Raw genomic sequence first — 16,874 nt, 5'->3', positions numbered from 1 at the left:
TCCAGTCAGCTTGTGTCAAGTAGTTTAATAATGTGAATATCATCAATTTGCGTCAACAACTCATCAGGGTTTCATGACAGAATTTGTCATTTGAAGCAGTGTTTTTACGAATATATAAATATTGTTATATAAAGCATTGTTTTGCCAAAATATTTTACCTTTATTGTAGTCTAGAAGGATAGAGAAACTACTCAAAGAACCACATAGCTTTACTAGCATGCCCTATCACAGGTCAAGATGTATGCACTTGAATGCAGGCACTGATCCTGATTCAAAGCTGCTACTCTTCCCTCTCGGGGATTCTGATGGCTGAAAATAGCATGGCTTCAACTCAACTGACTTAACAGTTCCTGCGAATCACAGCGGTTCCCTATTCTCAGTCACTCACATTCCTAATATGGTGAGGAAGATGGTCCAGGCTGCCAGCTTCTCCATTACTATCGAGAGTTAATTATCCTTTCATCACTTAAGAGTAGTTCTTTGGATTGATGGAATCAACACAATCCTGAAAAACACATTTGCAAATATTGGTTTCAGATCACACCTCATAAGCAACATAAATGCAGTTTTGTTAAACATTGCAAAAAAGACCCCACTAAAACTAGAATGCAGTTGCAATACTGTACTTCCAAACATCTTCATTAATACATACATTAAACCCAAACATGACCACCAAATGTAAATTTGAGGGAAGACCCAGTTTATGCAATGCTGTGCAACCCAGTGAACTAAAATCATTGTATCTGTGCTGCAACAACCAAATATATAAATTCATTTAAAGCAATATTTATGTACTATTTACAAATGCTAAACCTGTTTAATTGTTTAGTTTTAAGGATTATAAACTACAACTAATTTAAACATGCAGCCAATTCAGATCTCTCTAAACGGGTTGGAAAACAGAACTTAGTGTTTAATAAAGAGAAATTAGCTACTTCTGCTAAGGGTCTCAGGCCCTCCCCTGACCCTCAAATCAGCTGACATCATTACTGGCGACAGCGCCTGCAGAGGAAGATTAGCTGTATTTACTGGTCCACTGCCAGAAATTAAAGACAAGTTTAACGTCATCATATTGGGTAGTTCGTTTAAGAAAACCACATAAAAAAAACCCCAGTAAAACGCAATTTATATATTGCATATTAAAACTAGAGTGAAAAATGAATATCACTTATTTTAAAGTAGATTATTTTTTGGTGCAAGACTTCAGCTGTGTAATGATGCATGATGAAAACACGTGTAAGTTAACAGGAGAAGCAGTATGCGGATGGTGTTTTGAATGGCACTCTATGAATCCTGGTCCTCTTAGCAATGTTTGGCTTGTAGACACTGATCATTGTCATATCATCCAGTTGATGTGAGGACCAAAGGTGGTATCAGATGTTGTCTGACCATGAGAGGCCTCTAAGGGTCTTCATATTCAAGAAGATGAGCTAACTTCAAAGATAAGGAGCTGCATTCCCTCCAGCTCAAAGTTTGGCGGGACCGCCCCACAGAAGCCTCATTTACTTTGTTTCTTAGAAAGCCTGTTCATCATGCCCCAATATGCCAAAGAGCTATATGGCTGGCAGAATGAACAGCATAATAATTACCTATGCATAAATGTCCATGGATGAAATTGCAGTCCAGACAAGACCATTAGGAATATTGTCAGGAGTCATACTTCTGTGCCTCATGAGATAGGAACTAAAAACAAAACATTGAAAGGTTAAACATGGTTTTCTATCATGCAAACGCAGTACGCATAAGAATCTCAAAATTGTTATAAAAAAAGCACATCCAGTGAGGGTAAAACCTTTTAAGAGAGTTAGACCCTATGGATGATGTCAATACAATAATGAGTTTGTTTACTCATAGATTTGATGTAGGCAGCAACTGACAAGAACTGCATGATCCTGAAATACAAGTACTCCTTTTTTTTCAGGCAACTGAAAACTGCCTGAAGATGATTCATACTTTTTTCAAAGGGGAATGAAGCTAAGTTGTTCATTACATTGCTTCAAGCCAGAAAGTTATTTTTGTAAGCAATTTCTTTCTAATGCGTGGTTTTTGTCAACTACAAACCAAATTCCTAGCATAATCTGATATCAGTCTTAAAAACATCTAACAGCATTTATATACTCAAAAATCACTTATTATAAGGAAATTTAAAGGGATATGATTAAAGAGGTGAGGCAACAGTGATGGTTCATCTTGCTTTCTGGTCGAATACCCCTATGGCACCCTCAGTCTGTAAAATGCATTCCGCTTCATTCCAGTGGTATGACATCACCAGCTCTGTTTGTTTACAGAGGCCTATCACATGGGCATTCTTCCCACACTCGCTTGCCCAGCAAAAACTAAGAAAGGCCAATCAGCCAAAACAACAAAAAACTGCATTGAGACAGAAAATCCCTTCTGCCTCCTGTCTCTGATTTATGCTAATATACTTGACTCTGCTTTATTTCATGAGTCATTTAACTAGCCTAAAATAAACTGGAAAGTTTGCTTTAGTTCACAGTCATTTTGTAGTTTGTAGAGCCCATATTCTGAAATAAGGTTTGTCAGCTTTATGTTACTAGATGGCATTGCAGAGAATCAAGGAAGATTCAAAGTAGTAGCTTTTTATGCACTCATCTGAAGAACCTTCAATACAACAAATACATCAAACTTTATCAGTCAGAGCTCTAGAGCTCTATACAGCAAAAAATACTTTGTTAAACCTAAAACAAACAATAAAACTTGAAACCCAATTTTTTTGTGTGTTTTGTGCACTCTACAAAGAATACATTCAAGACATGTAGATATTTGATACTTGATAAGATCTATTAGTTGAATTACCTTCATGAATGGCTTAGATGTTTGACCAAGACTAATTTCTGATATCATGCACTAATAACAAAAATATGCATGATTGTAATTGTGACCTAGAAGACAAAAAGGTGGTCAGAACTGATCAAAGAACTGGCATGTTAGGAGCCCAATCTATCAGCACTGCAAATCATTTGGAAAGCCTATTAATACATTTCCTTTAAACCAAAATTGGCATAGACAGCAACACAACTTCCTGCTCAAGTCTTATAAAAGATCAAGCACACCACAAATTCTCAGCGTTTTCCATTCATGTCAACACTGAATTCATTAGCACTGCAGACAACACATTTTCACTGATGCAAAGACTTTCTACTGAGGAGCACCTTTAATAAAGTTAATGAAAGAAGTTGAGAATTTCTCTGCTTCAGAAAGATATCACACTGCAATATTTATGATTGGTTGTTGATAATAACTAAAACATCTCTCTTTGGTATCCAAAGTTCCCTAAAGGAAAACCATACAGAATTCTGCATTGATACAGATGAAATTGGCTCACTACACAGTTCTGAGATACTTCTGAGCTGTACTTTTATGAATAATGCTGGCTCTCCTTCCAGTTTTATTGGCAAAAGCCATGATTAATACTTATCAAAAATGGAAGAACAGTTTTATATTGACGTATCAAACTCAAATTTGTTTCCTACAAATCAACTGTCAATCGGAGGTTCCTAGAAGGAACAATACCATTGCAGAATTCATTTAGTTTGGGTAAATCGTGGCCTAATGGTTAGAGTTTGACTCCTAACCCTAAGGTTGTGGGTTCGGGTCTCGGGCCGGCAATACCACGTCTGAGAAGTCCTTGAGCAAGGCATTGAACCCTCAACTGATCCCTGGGTGCCACAGCATAAATGGCTGCCCACTGCTATGGGTGTGTATTCATGGTGTGTGTGTGTGTTCACTGCTGTGTGTGTGCACTTAGGATAGGTTAAATGCAGAGCACAAATTCTGAGTATGGGTCACCATACTTGGCTGTATGTCACATCACTTTTTTTTTAAACTACTAACATTGCCTACTGGAAGCCCAGATCCTTAGAAATCCATTTGCTGCCCTGTAAACAGATCTTCTTTTGACAAGAAGTCAAAATTATCTTTTTCCATGGTGAAGCTGGTCAAAGCCTCACCTGGCTTGATTTGACCAGTTGGCTTCAAAGACTTATTGTAGAAATGTACTCTTTTTCTGCCAATAACAATCATGATATTATTAAATCTCCTTGGAGTTAAGACTGTTCACACAAAGAACGATAACTATTTTCGTACCAACAATATCAAATTGCAACAGACTGTTTATTTTATGTGTACACTGCCACTGTTCTGTGAGCACAAAGCAGAGGCAAGCTTTAAAGTCGGATGGATTTTGATTAGCTTCCAATGTTTTTATCATTCATCGGCTGGGAAAAATGCTCTGAAAAAGATCCCAAGAATATTGCTCCTCTGTGTTATCTTTATAGTTGTGGTATGGAAGTTAGAAAGGTTTTTAAAACTTTATGGTTATAGTTATCGTTCTTGTTGTGAAAGGGCCTTTAAAAGCCACTATAGTGTTAGTTCATGGCACAATCTTCTTGCGAACTAAACCATCAAACCTCTGGTTACTTACCTTAAGTAGTATCTACTATATCACACCACCCCTTGCTAATGTGTGTTCAAAGCATTCTGTCACACAGATGATCCGAACCGAAATACAGAACAAACTATTAGTTTAGCTTTTAGTTTTTTTTCTTTTCTTTTCAGATAGCTTAATAACATCACCACAAAAAGCATTTTGTAAAGATGGACATTAAAACTTTTATTATTAATGTATTCCAGCCACAACAATAAAATTTAACAAATGATCACTAGAAAAAAACTCTTATTTTTTCAGCTGTACAATACATACAGTATCATTAAACTGGCCGCCAACAATAAAACCCCACTACAGAAATATATGTAGTGTTTTCAGCAGCTTTTCACAAAATTAAAACATTATACATATGTACACATACACATCAAATCCTCAACAATTCACATATGTACAGTACGTATCTGTGGCTGAATATAAACAATGTCAACTTTGTTCCTCCATTTAAAGATTCGTTTTAAAAAAAGAACTGACCTAAGTTGACAGTGGGTAGCTAGATTCAAGATTTAGGGCATACATTTAAAAATTGTAAAAAGCATGTTGTTTTAAAATGTACCTTTCAGCCATGTAGTTTGATTTTCCTCAACAATGCTACCACTGTATTGCACACTGGGATGACAACTTGACTCACTGTGGATTTCTTGGGGTTGCAGTTTTCACTGCTCTGAAGATACATCCAACCATGTCAAGTAACAGAGGTTTGGAGGTATGCTACATCTGTCAGACATTTTAACAGGAGATGCAACTGTCTAATAGAGCTCAAGCATCCTTCCCCTATCATTCCCTCTCCACAGAGGATTATCAATCTCAAGACATGCCCTTGAGTGGCTTGATGGCCTCTTGATCAGGTAAAAATAAAAAAATTCTGGCTTCTTTTTCCTCATAGCCACTAACACAGAAAGGAATGCACTTTGGTATATACCAAATGCCCTGGATTCATAAAGTACAAGAATATTACAACAGTCTGAGGTAAAATATTAAAATGTGTTCTTATTTCTATTGTAATAAAATTAACCAAATATATCGCCTTGAATTCTCTGATGTTAAGACAACATGAATGCAGTGGTGAAGACACTTGTTCTGTCAATGTAGTAATTGTTGTCTCTTACTAAGACATCCCTGTTGGAAAAGGGTCGAATCATAGTATAAAAAACATTGAGTGTCCAAACTGCATGTACAACCTCTACTGTGCGGCCACTTGTTCCCAAGTCCCATTTAATGAGGTTTGGGAAGTATCTTTGGGCGATGCTCAAACATGTGCAAGAGAACCACCATGAGTCTTTCAAAGTAAATGGAAGGGAAAATCATTGTTTGAAATAAAATGAATGGCATTGATAACCAAAGGCACATTGTATTAAACCTAAGGGCACAATTATTCCACACTGCTGTCAATTCACAGAACAATAAAAAAGTGAACATTGTGAAATGCCTGCTGATGTTAGCAGGTAACTTCTGCATTTATAAAGCACTATGGGTGTCCAAAGGACCCTGAGCCCCTGTGCAGTGTGCAGTAGGCCTGGAGGGCACTGTGCCAGTCTCCGTGGGGGGGGCGGGGGTTGAGGGATCAACATGAGCATTACAGCTTTGCTGGACTCCCTGACAGCCCATAGTTTGACCTCCATCCACACCCCCACAATCCATGACTGGTTGAAAGAAAGCAGGACTCTACCTCCTGCTATAGTAAGATCTCAACATAGTGGCAGATATATTTCTTGTGCATTACACCATAAATAACTCAACTGATATACAAGCCACATTCAGGCCTTCATTGACACAACAAAACAAGATAAATAAGTTAAACTTATTAAGATTTTACACCCATGTCAGTCAAGTTACTCTTTCCATGTCACAAATGCTATAAAAATGGCCAGTGTTTGTGTTCTAGTGAAATATTTTTTTTCAAACCCAACGGTTCTGGATTTGGGGGAAAAAAGTGTTATTAATAACTTATTTGTAGCATTATTTACTATTTAAAAAAGGGAACAACCTTTAAGAATTTTAACTCTGGCCTGATATTAGCAAGTCCACACAATGATTATGTAATAATATGAGGATAAGCAATGTAGCCATCTGTATTGTCTTGAATCATAACGTTGTCCACTTAAAATATTTATTTTCATTAGCATCCTTACTTGCTTGCATTCAGGTTAAATGCAAGGTCCTGCCTTCCTATTCTTCAATTCTTAATCCTAGTAATGCCAAAAAAATAAAATAAAAAGGGCATTCACCTTAGAGACAAGACAAATAGAATCTAGACCCTACCTTGCAAACTAACCAGTCTTCACTCATTGAGATTACACAACACTGTTTTGTTCCATGAGTATTAAGTTTCAAGCTATAAAACATTCATAAATAAAAAGGTAAAGCACCAGTTTTTTTCCTTCCAGGACAGTACATGTTCAAAAGCAACTCTTCCAGCGAATAGCTTATAATTACATGAATGTACACCTGTCAAGTACTACTGAGAACAGTATAGACTAGTTTCTATCAAACCACATAAATTCCTTTAAATTTGCCATCAATCTGCTGTAGTGTAGACCACTCTGGACACTCTCTCTTTTCCTCATTTAGTTTCTTTAAGGAATGTCAAGAGATTAATAGGCACAAACCAAATCTATCATGTAAACATATAAAAATTCTCTCTGCTACCTCATAACAGTCTGCAACATCCACTCTCCATTATGATCCTTACCATTGTCTCTTAAGAGTATCTTTTCTATTCTTGATATTGACAACAATGATGCTGGGAAATGCAACAAGCCTCAGATCGCATAGTTTTTAGCAAAATGCATTTTTAATCCTCATCTATTAACACACTATTTATCTGACAGGATCTGAGGGTGGGGATTAAAATTTCAGAAGCACACAAATCAATGTATCCTACCATTACTTCATTGTGGCAAGGGCATTTACAAGATTTAGGTATTAAACCAAGTGCGACTTTTTGTTATTACAGACCAGATTGCATGAATGCTCCAAAGCAGCATTCAACACAGCCCTGAGATAAAAACTTAAAAGTGTTGTTCCCCCTTTCCTGGCCATTTGAGCTTTCCTAGAAAAAAAAATCCAACTAAAGGTGCTACAAAGCAGTACATAAATGGTGGATATGCATTAACGACTCTTTTGCACAATTTCCAATATTATAATTTCAAAGAAAAAAAAGAAACGAGTGTTCAACTGACTAATTTTGGCAACACTGTCCTTTGTTGTATATTCCCATTGGCATCAGTCATTTGTGCCAGGTTAGTCCTTAACTTTGTGGCTGAGCCAGAAGGGGGAGGTATTTTGGAGATTGAAGTTATAGCACCAGTACCCTCAGTGATCCGCTTTACGGTGGTTTTCTCCCCAGTGGGAGGTTTTGGCAAGCGTCTTCTGAGCCATGGGTGGCGGAGGGCCTGACTGGGGGTCATACGCAGGGACGGGTCCCACTCTAGACACTGTTTCAGAAAGTCCAAGAAGAGGGGGTCATCACAGCCCTTAAGTGCTGTCATCCAGTCCCTGCTACCAGGTGGACCTCTGAGTTTTCCCCTACGTGACCTTCCCCCATTCAACACCACCGAGCCATCAGGCAAGGTTGTGACTGTGCAGTAACGGGGGTATCCCTTTGAACTGATAAAATTTTTGGCTCTCTTAGATGAATCCAGTAGCTTCTGGGAGGGCATACCCAGCAGCTCTATGACACATGCTAGTTGGTCCCCTTCATCTTCTCCAGGCAAGAGAGGGTACCCTGTAAGTAATTCCGCTAAGATACAACCTAAGCTCCACATATCAATTGGCATCCCGTATCGAGCACCCAGAATGACCTCTGGGGCCCTGTAGAAGCGTGACTGGATGTAAGTGTAGACCCGTTGATGCTCGTAGCAGCTGGAGCCAAAGTCGATCACTTTTATCCCACTGCGCCCCTGCTGCTTCAAAAGGATATTCTCAGGCTTGAGGTCGCAGTGAATGATTCTGTTCTTGTGCAGGGAGTCAAGACACTGCAAGATGGAGTGTGCAAACTTGCGCACTAATGGCAAACTAAAGCCCTGAAACTTGTTTTTCTTGATAAGCTCATAAAGGTTCATGCTGAGCAACTCAAACGTCATGCAGATATGGTTGCGGAATGTAAAGTTCTCCAGCATGTGGATGACATTCATGGTGGAGTCCTTATCCTGTTTGCGCAAGTGTTCCAGAATGCGAATTTCCTCAGCTGCTTGGCGATGGAATCGCTTTTCATTACGCACCATTTTCAGAGCCACTTGCTGGTGGTTCTTGTGGTCGTAGGCCTTCACCACCTGGCCAAAACTGCCTTTACCAATAACCTTTAGTACCTCATACCGATATGCTATATGGTCATGGGGCACTTGAATGTAGGAACCCTGATCATCATCATAACCTCCATTGTTTGACCCCCCAACTACTCCTTGTCTTTTCTTTGCATTTGGACCTATAAAATAGATCTCAGGGTTGCTGAAGATCTCTTGATGTTCAAACACTGAAAGCTTAGACAAGTACTGTTTCATGGCCTGCTCAGGAGTCAAAGGTGCTGGCTTGGGTTTGCTTTCAGTTGACTTGATGGAACTTGAGCTGCCTTGTCGACACTGGCTGCTTTCTTGCTGCTTCTCTGGCATGGCTAGACCTGTTCTACCTACGGGTGTCAACCCATTGGGTTGTGCAGTCAAAACTGTCCGTTTGTTGCTGTTTTCCTCAAACAGCTGTTGAACATGGATCTGCTGGTGATTCCCAACGTGCAGATGGTCATTCATTGTGTGTTTATTGCCTCCAGCCTGGATAAGGTAAAACAAAAACAAAAGGCATCATTTGAGGATAGTTTCCAAAATAAATTAAGAATACACAGCTGATATATCATGCCAATTTTAAATTTGCCACAAAAGAGACAGCTATAGAATCTTTTGAAGGTACTGAATTGTCCAAGTCATTTCAACCCTGTCAATGCTGACAGAAAGATCCTGTACTGTAGCAAGCAAAATATTCAAAGCAGACTCAAGTGGAAGGGAGCTCACTTCAGGCCGGATAACACAGTTGTTATAAGAATGACTAACAATATGTCCATGGTTTTCTACAATAGGCTTTCATAAATTTAATTCCATGTGTATTTGCATACACTATTCAAACAAAAACAGACAAGACAATACAGTAGATTCTTGTGCTTAGCATAGCCTGGACAGGGTACAACTAAATGCTCACTGTGTGTTCTTATAGGATCAAGAGAAATGAGGCTAACTAATCTGAAGACCAGAGATCAACACACAATCTACAGAATAAAAAGAAAGGCTTGAAGGAAAGGATTTACAGAATAAATGTAGATTGTGAAATTATGTTTTGTCCTAAATGTTATCCCCTGCTATGCATTGACTTCAGACATTTTTATACAAAATCATTACATTATTTATTGTTAAATCTTACTATTCTTGTAAATGAATCAATGTGTTCATGACTGCAAGTCATGGTTTGCATTATTAACTTTAAAATGTTACATAACTGGTCTAAAAGATTGGTGTCCGAGGTGTAGAGTGTAATTTCTTAACCTTTCAATACAAATGCCATTTGTTGTTACCTAGTACCTTTTTTTAGGATGGGGAATTCAGACTTGTGCACAAAGCTATGGGAGGCATTTTTTTTGTTTGTTTGTTTATTCAAGGACATTAGACATGAATTTCCTGCTTTACTGAATCTCCTGCCCTGCAAGATGCTTGCTTCCTGATAATGTGATTACCTCTCCATCTTGTTTTCACAAGGACATCCTGTTGCTTCAGTCAGATGTTTGTGGCAACCTACTCATTCTACACAAAAACAGAAAATCTTACATCTTTGAACATGACTCCCCTTGACATGTCTGTTGTCCTGTTATTTCAGACTGATAGTTTTATTGGATTAGTGTTTATTTTTGTGTTTTGAATGGTACTGCTCAAAATCCACTTAATAGTGCTTTATTGTCTACTCTCAGCTGATCCATATTCACATGGAGAAAAAAGTAATAACCCCCAAGCATAAATAACATCAGTGCAATACAAGACTTCAGATTTTTACAGATCTTTTTCATCTCAATTTATCTCTAATCCCCCAGATGGTCAGTGCTGATGTTTCTACACCTTTGACTGAAGATAAAGACTAAAACCCAGCTTGAACTCTAAATCCAAGGGCTCCGATACAATCTGCTCTTAAAACACTCAATATACAGCCATATTTCTTCCTTCTTCCCTGTCTCACACAAGACAAGAGAAGTGACAATGATGTACTGTTTAACAACAAGCCTCTAGTTTAGAAAAATGTGTCATTCAAATATAAACGTAACCAATAGCTAATCCTAAATCAATAAACCGATCTTTAAGTGTCAAATAAATCACACTGGTTTAAATAAGTGTATTGCATAAAGCATAGATTTATGGATTAGGTAAGGCAAGGGAGTCTAAATAATTTACCAGTCATCATTTAAAATAAAATCTCTAAAGTAACTTCTAAAGTAACAATTTCTGAAAATGTCTACAAGAGTACAAAAGTGTCACACTGACAGAGTATTGAGATTATGCATCGTACAAAAGATGGGTACTCTGATAGGTAGAGTGAATCTGAATAAAGCTTTCTTCCTTTTGTTGTACTTGGCTGCCCTGTCGGTTAATTCAAACATGATCTGGACAGGTGGGGGGTCGTGCAAAGGGCATGCTTGCTGACAGCTGTAGAGGATCGACTGGAGCTGAACAACAGACACATTTGGTCTGAGAGATGTAGTGAACATGGCAATCATTTTAACGCTCACTTACTCTGCAAAGTACATATACCGCATGACAGGAGCACTAAAAAGCTATGGGACTGGTCTTAATGAGGTAAACTAAACTTTGAAAGGTATGGCACTCAAATTTAACAGGACAGATATTTCAAAAAAAATAAATACAGAACACATATTGCTGTCCTTGTAATTCATTTGAAGACTAGAATGTTTTCTTTCATGAGTGATTGGCCAATCTGTAACATTTAGCATATAATTCAAATTAACCTACCAAATAGCTTTGAAGCCAAATTAAATGCACAGTGCATCCATAACTTTTCTACTAAATGCCATATATCATTTAACTTTGTAGGCAATTATAAAGCACATCAGAAATAAATTTTAAGACCTTATACATAATCAGTTCTATATGCCATATAAAAAATCAGCACAAATTTGTTGATGTAATCTGTTACATAACTTAATCATCAAAGTAAGCATTGTCACGTCAAAGGTCATCATGACACTTTATTATCAAGTAATAAGCAAGGACAAGGTGCAATAATAATTATAATTCCCAGTAAGATTTGAAGCTTACTCTGCATCTTCCGAAACCTGAAAAAATCCTAAATGGAAGCCAAGCATGGTCTGCATAGTCTTCATTTATTCACTGAAACAGGGCAAACATATGATTGACACAATTAAATGTCATTAAATATGTTGGTTTAAGAGCTAGACTTACAAATACAATGCTTAGGTGTAAATTGATGAATTACATATGGCAGGAATTCTGTCTTGTAAGAGAATGCAGAAATTCAAATGAACCTACCATGTGAGCCTATGTCTATATTTACTCCTATTAGAATGACAGGTAAATAAAGAACTCCCGGGTACTTAGTCATAGATGGCATTGGTCCAATTCTTGTATTTAATTCAGAATAACATGTCAAATACATTTATATGAACTGCAATTCTTTAAACATAACTAAAAAACTCATTATTGATTAATTACTGATACTTTTTGAATAAAAGAATATCATGTTTATTATTCCTATACCATGCAAAACATCCTTGCCATGCAAACTCAATGTATTATAATTTGGATGTATAGATTTACATGAGGAAACTCACTACATTACAGATTTCAGCTGTGCCTGTTGGCGTCACTGATGGCCTGAGCATTTCCCATCCCCCACTAATGGCAACATCTCGACACAATTCATCAGCCAATGACGGAGAGCCACTGATCATTACTACCACTCATATTCCTTTCCTCAAAATAAATGTATTTTATTTACCAAAACATGGGGTACGACATGCATTTTGGTTTTCAAAATTTTTTAACTACTGTCAAGGTCTTCTTACTACTGTCTCTTAAAAATGCCTAGTTTCCAAATAAAGTGCTGTTTTTCTCCAACCACATCTAATTTTCCTTCGTCTAATCATCAAATGTAATTTTTAAGCCTATATCCATGTAAGACTTTCTTTACTGTCAGACCCTTTCTGTCATGCATTGCCAACATAACGTCTCAAAATACTGACATACAGCTTGGTTATTCTGAAATCCACTAAGCATAGCAAAATTCATGAATTAACATATTCACAAGCAATGATCAAAATCAAGTAACAGGTTTGCATTCTGTGTGAAGAATGGACCATTACTTCAGGGCTCTGAACAACATATGCTATAAAGCATGGAAGACTAGGGGGTCCCTGCATGCTAGGTAGTCCGAAGAAAATTTGAAAGAGAAAAAAAAATGTAATAAATATCTAATTTTTTAGGGCTGTCAAACTTAATGTGTTAACACCGTAAGGAACTATTCTTTGTAAAATTGTAGTGAAACGTGTGTGTGTGTGTGTGTGTGTGTGTGTGTGTGTGTGTGTGTGTGTGTGTGTGTGTGTGTGTGTGTGTGTGAAAAGCACTACATAAATACATTTGAATTGAAATAAAAATGAAAATGGTTTTCTTCAGGTACATATATCTCTAACATTAATCTTAAAGGGTGGGAAAAACATATACAGTAAACTAAATACAAAGTTAATATTTCCACATCATATTTTAAATAAGTGTTGGACTCAGTACATGTGACTATAAAGAGCAAAATAACAAAGAATGGGATATGCATGGTGGAAAGTGCAAGCAAGAAGGTTAATTTTACCGTGAGAGAGTTGCTGTTCCTGAGTGGTGGTAATGTGACGGGTGATGTGGCTTCAGTCCCTGCTCCAGCCAGGGGACCCCCGATGCCCAGTCCTGGGGAAGACTGTAGCTGGCAAATCTCACCCCCTTTGCCTGTGAAAGTCAGTAAAAATGTATGCCAGTCAGTGTTTTTAAAAGGCAAAGGATGTAATTAAAGGCTAGCTGGTCCAGAAAAATGCCACGTGACATTACATGTATTGATACACCAGTTGTATTTCTATGATGAAATTTATAGAGGACCTGAATGATATTTGAACCATTTAACAAACGAAATCAACACAGCACAACGAAAACCTTTAATACAGACACACGAGCTATTAAACGACCATTACATCTAAGAGCCATTAATCCAACGCGCTTGCTTTCTATATCTAGTCTCTATAGCAGCAGTAATAATGAAGTAATAAATACAAAAACGGCCGCTTTTCCAATGCTGTTTCCGGGGCTTATTGCTACTGTACTCGACCATGCAGTCAACGGCGAGAAATGAAACGAAAAGCTGCGAGCCTTACAAGCGTTATGGAGCATTTAAATCGGTTAAATAATCCATCTCCACAATCCAATCCGGAGAATAAACGAAACCGGCGTCGCCCTCTTAGATCCGGGCATCGGGTTCCTTACCAGTCGGGTAGACAGCAGCAGCAGCGCAGGGTTTCTTGGTTAACATGGCCGCTGGAGAATCACACACACACAGAAAAGCCACTTCAGTCTCTCCCCTCCTCCCTGTGATCACCCACTCTGACTGGTGCTACTCCAATCAGCTACATCCAGACCTGAGCGAGCAAACTATAGGGGCCGCTTCCTCAAACGCTACCCGAATTCGCGTTATCATCGCTTGGAAACGTGCAAAACAAACAAAGACGCACTAATGGCTCTGCGCTGCTCCGCACTTTGGGGCCTAGGAAATTCTCCACAGCCCGTGACATTCTCTCACATACATACAGTAACCGGAATATACTTTAAACCGGTTTAGGGTGTTGTCTGGACTTATCTATCTCCCTCGTTCGCCTCCACCTTCTTTACTCTTCCCTCCCCGTGCGGCAAGCCTTTTTCACATTTATCTATGAATTTATGAATGCAATAGTGATTAGTATCTTTAACAAAGGCACTATTAACCATTAATTTGGTTCTGGATTTACTCCAGATGTGACTATTATCTATTACGATTACATTTTTCCTTAATACCAGAAATACCAGTACTTATTTTTAGTCAGTTGTAATTCCTTAAAGCATTTGTAGTATGTCCTGGTAACTTTAATGAATGAATGAATTAATTAATGAATGAATGAATGAATGAATGAATGAGTGATACAAAACGCAAGTCTACTACTGGAAAAAAAAGAATTCATGTTAAATTGGCTTGCCATACTCCCAGAGCAAAGTCCACCAATCACAGTCCCAAACAGAGCACAAATTATCTTAAATTATCTTAGTCACACACCTGATGCCACATTTTGTTTATATGTGCATACTGTACTTTTTTCATGCTTTCATCATACTTTTTCATGTTTCAATCATACACAATAATAGCATGCAATTTTCTGATGAAAATGTACTTTAAAAAAAAGAGTTGGTATGTCATAGAGTCAGAGAGTCATAACTAGAAATGAAAGTGCAGACTTTCTTGATTTCATGTGAACATTCTTACATGGGTATGGTAATTAATCATATGCACATTTCTAGTTCGCCCATCTGAAAGTTGATGTTTGTGTCAAAACTCTGTAAAAGGTAACACCCAGATTGCCTTAAATAGCTTAATAGTAAATTATATTGCCTTATCTTTTGTAACTTTCAGTTGGTTTTTATTGAACAACTGGTAACAAATGAAGATTTTAAATTATTAATTTCCTTTTACACTTTCACCACCTGTTATTTTGGCATGACAGCTGAAATTACTGTCCACTAGAGGGTGGAGTGAGTGCAGCATAACATTACTGCCTCCACGTGTACTGTACATTTAGTTCAACCAACAAGAACCATGTATGTACATATTTTAGTACAGTTGCATCTTCTACACACTGAAGAAAGCTTTTAGCCGAAACATTTGTGTTCTGTCCTACTTTTGATTCACGTAAAATAAAATGCAAAAAGAAGACTATTTTTGTTGAGTGCAGATCATGGTTTTATATACTAAGTACAGTTGCATCAGACACAACACTACACATAAATCATGTCCAAGATTCCTCTAATATCACAAAAACTTAAAACATCACAGCTACTGGCAAATCATTCCTATAAATGCATCACTACAGATAAAAAAGATAAATGCATATCCAGCATGTATATCAAAAAAGCACATTCTACAGTGATTAGGTTGTATGTGATGTGACTGAATCTGTATTATTATCTAAGAGTATTTACCAAGTTATACATTAATAAAGCACAATAACAATGATTGATCTTATTCTAAAAAAGTAAAATGCTAAATAAAAACAAGTCACAAATCATCTCCCCCATCCATCCCCCCAGGAAGCGAGTTCATGTAGTGTCACATGTCAGGCTGTGGTGAGAAGGGAGCAGGGTATGCTGGGACGGCTGTCATGGCATTTGTCACTGCGGTTACTGGGTACATCAGTAAGCACTATGTAAGGAATTGGGCCTCTGATAACAGGATTGGGTCATTTTAAATGTGGAGTGCAAGAAGGGGATCATGTTAATTCTCACATTATTGCCTTGTAGTTTCTGATAAAGGCCTGACAGAACCCATTTGCTGAGGCATAGCCATAGAACCCAACCACTGAGGTATAGCACTCAAAAGCTGGGAAAGGACCTGCAGAAGTGTGATGGCAATGGAATCTTTTGTGTTATTTCCAGTTAAGTTCCTTTGCTGCTTATCCAATTCATTTTCCGATACATTCTGTTAGCATTTCTCAATTGGTGTTCTATTTCATGCACACAACTTGGATAAGTTACAACAAGTAAAAATGTCAGCTGTTTGGATAAAAGGGCTGGGTTGGCAATATTGATTTCTCAATTTTAAAGTTGGTCTTTATTTTGAACTCAATGCTTATAATAACTGATATTGATGCTCAAGTCCTAAGACCAGTATTTTAGTCTATGCTGTTTTATGCTGATACATTAACAAAACATCCCTACCACAATCCATGATGTTTGCATTTTAAAATGCATATCTTGACAAGATAAACAATAATTACTTAGGTTTTTAGGTTATCTCAAATGCAATATATACAATACAATAACAAACATGGAAAAAAATGAATGAATGAATGAATGAATGAATTGATGGATGGATGAAGGTGTTACAGTCCATAAATGTTGTATACAAAACACACACACACACACACACACACACACACACACACACACACACACACACACACACACACACACACACACACACATACACACAAATTAAATAGACATATAGTTCAAAGTTCTTAGATATCTATATAACTTGTTACTAACTGCTGCCACAGCCAAAAAATATCAAAATTCTTCAAATATTTTAAGCCACTAACCTGGCAAACGTTTTGCAAATCCAGTGA

General features: G+C 37.5%; 1 protein-coding gene across 2 annotated transcripts; it reads right to left on the bottom strand.

Moving 5' to 3' along the window:
- Positions 1–4,612: 4,612 nt before the first annotated feature.
- Positions 4,613–14,391, bottom strand: LOC109053613 (dual specificity tyrosine-phosphorylation-regulated kinase 2). Of its 2 annotated transcripts, none has more exons than XM_042739621.1 (3): positions 13,990–14,391; positions 13,331–13,461; positions 4,613–9,231 (listed from the first exon to the last, which is right to left on the bottom strand). In XM_042739621.1, exons 1-3 carry the CDS (start codon positions 14,033–14,035, stop codon positions 7,639–7,641), a joined length of 1,770 nt encoding a protein of 589 aa, XP_042595555.1. In that variant the 5' UTR covers positions 14,036–14,391; the 3' UTR covers positions 4,613–7,638. The 2 variants fall into 2 exon arrangements, with proteins under 2 accessions (XP_042595555.1, XP_042595560.1); XM_042739626.1 differs by having other exon boundaries at positions 13,881–14,018.
- Between the last annotated feature and the right edge of the window lie 2,483 nt (positions 14,392–16,874).

This window comes from Cyprinus carpio, chromosome A4 (assembly GCF_018340385.1).
Source record: "Cyprinus carpio isolate SPL01 chromosome A4, ASM1834038v1, whole genome shotgun sequence".
NCBI lineage: Eukaryota > Metazoa > Chordata > Actinopteri > Cypriniformes > Cyprinidae > Cyprinus > Cyprinus carpio.
The sequence above is the reverse complement of the archived record's forward strand: the minus strand, read 5'-3'. Positions and strand labels throughout refer to the sequence as shown.

What these genes read in the sequence shown, in the direction of transcription:
- LOC109053613 (XM_042739621.1), bottom strand. Translation starts at nt 14,035, where the DNA reads ATGTTAACCAAGAAACCCTGCGCTGCTGCTGCTGTCTACCCGACTG. An exon ending in TGCTGCTGTCTACCCGACTG is followed by an intron (nt 13,462 to 13,989) that starts GTAAGGAACCCG and finishes TGACTTTCACAG; the next exon opens with GCAAAGGGGGTGAGATTTGC. An exon ending in GGAACAGCAACTCTCTCACG is followed by an intron (nt 9,232 to 13,330) that starts GTAAAATTAACC and finishes TACCTTATCCAG; the next exon opens with GCTGGAGGCAATAAACACAC.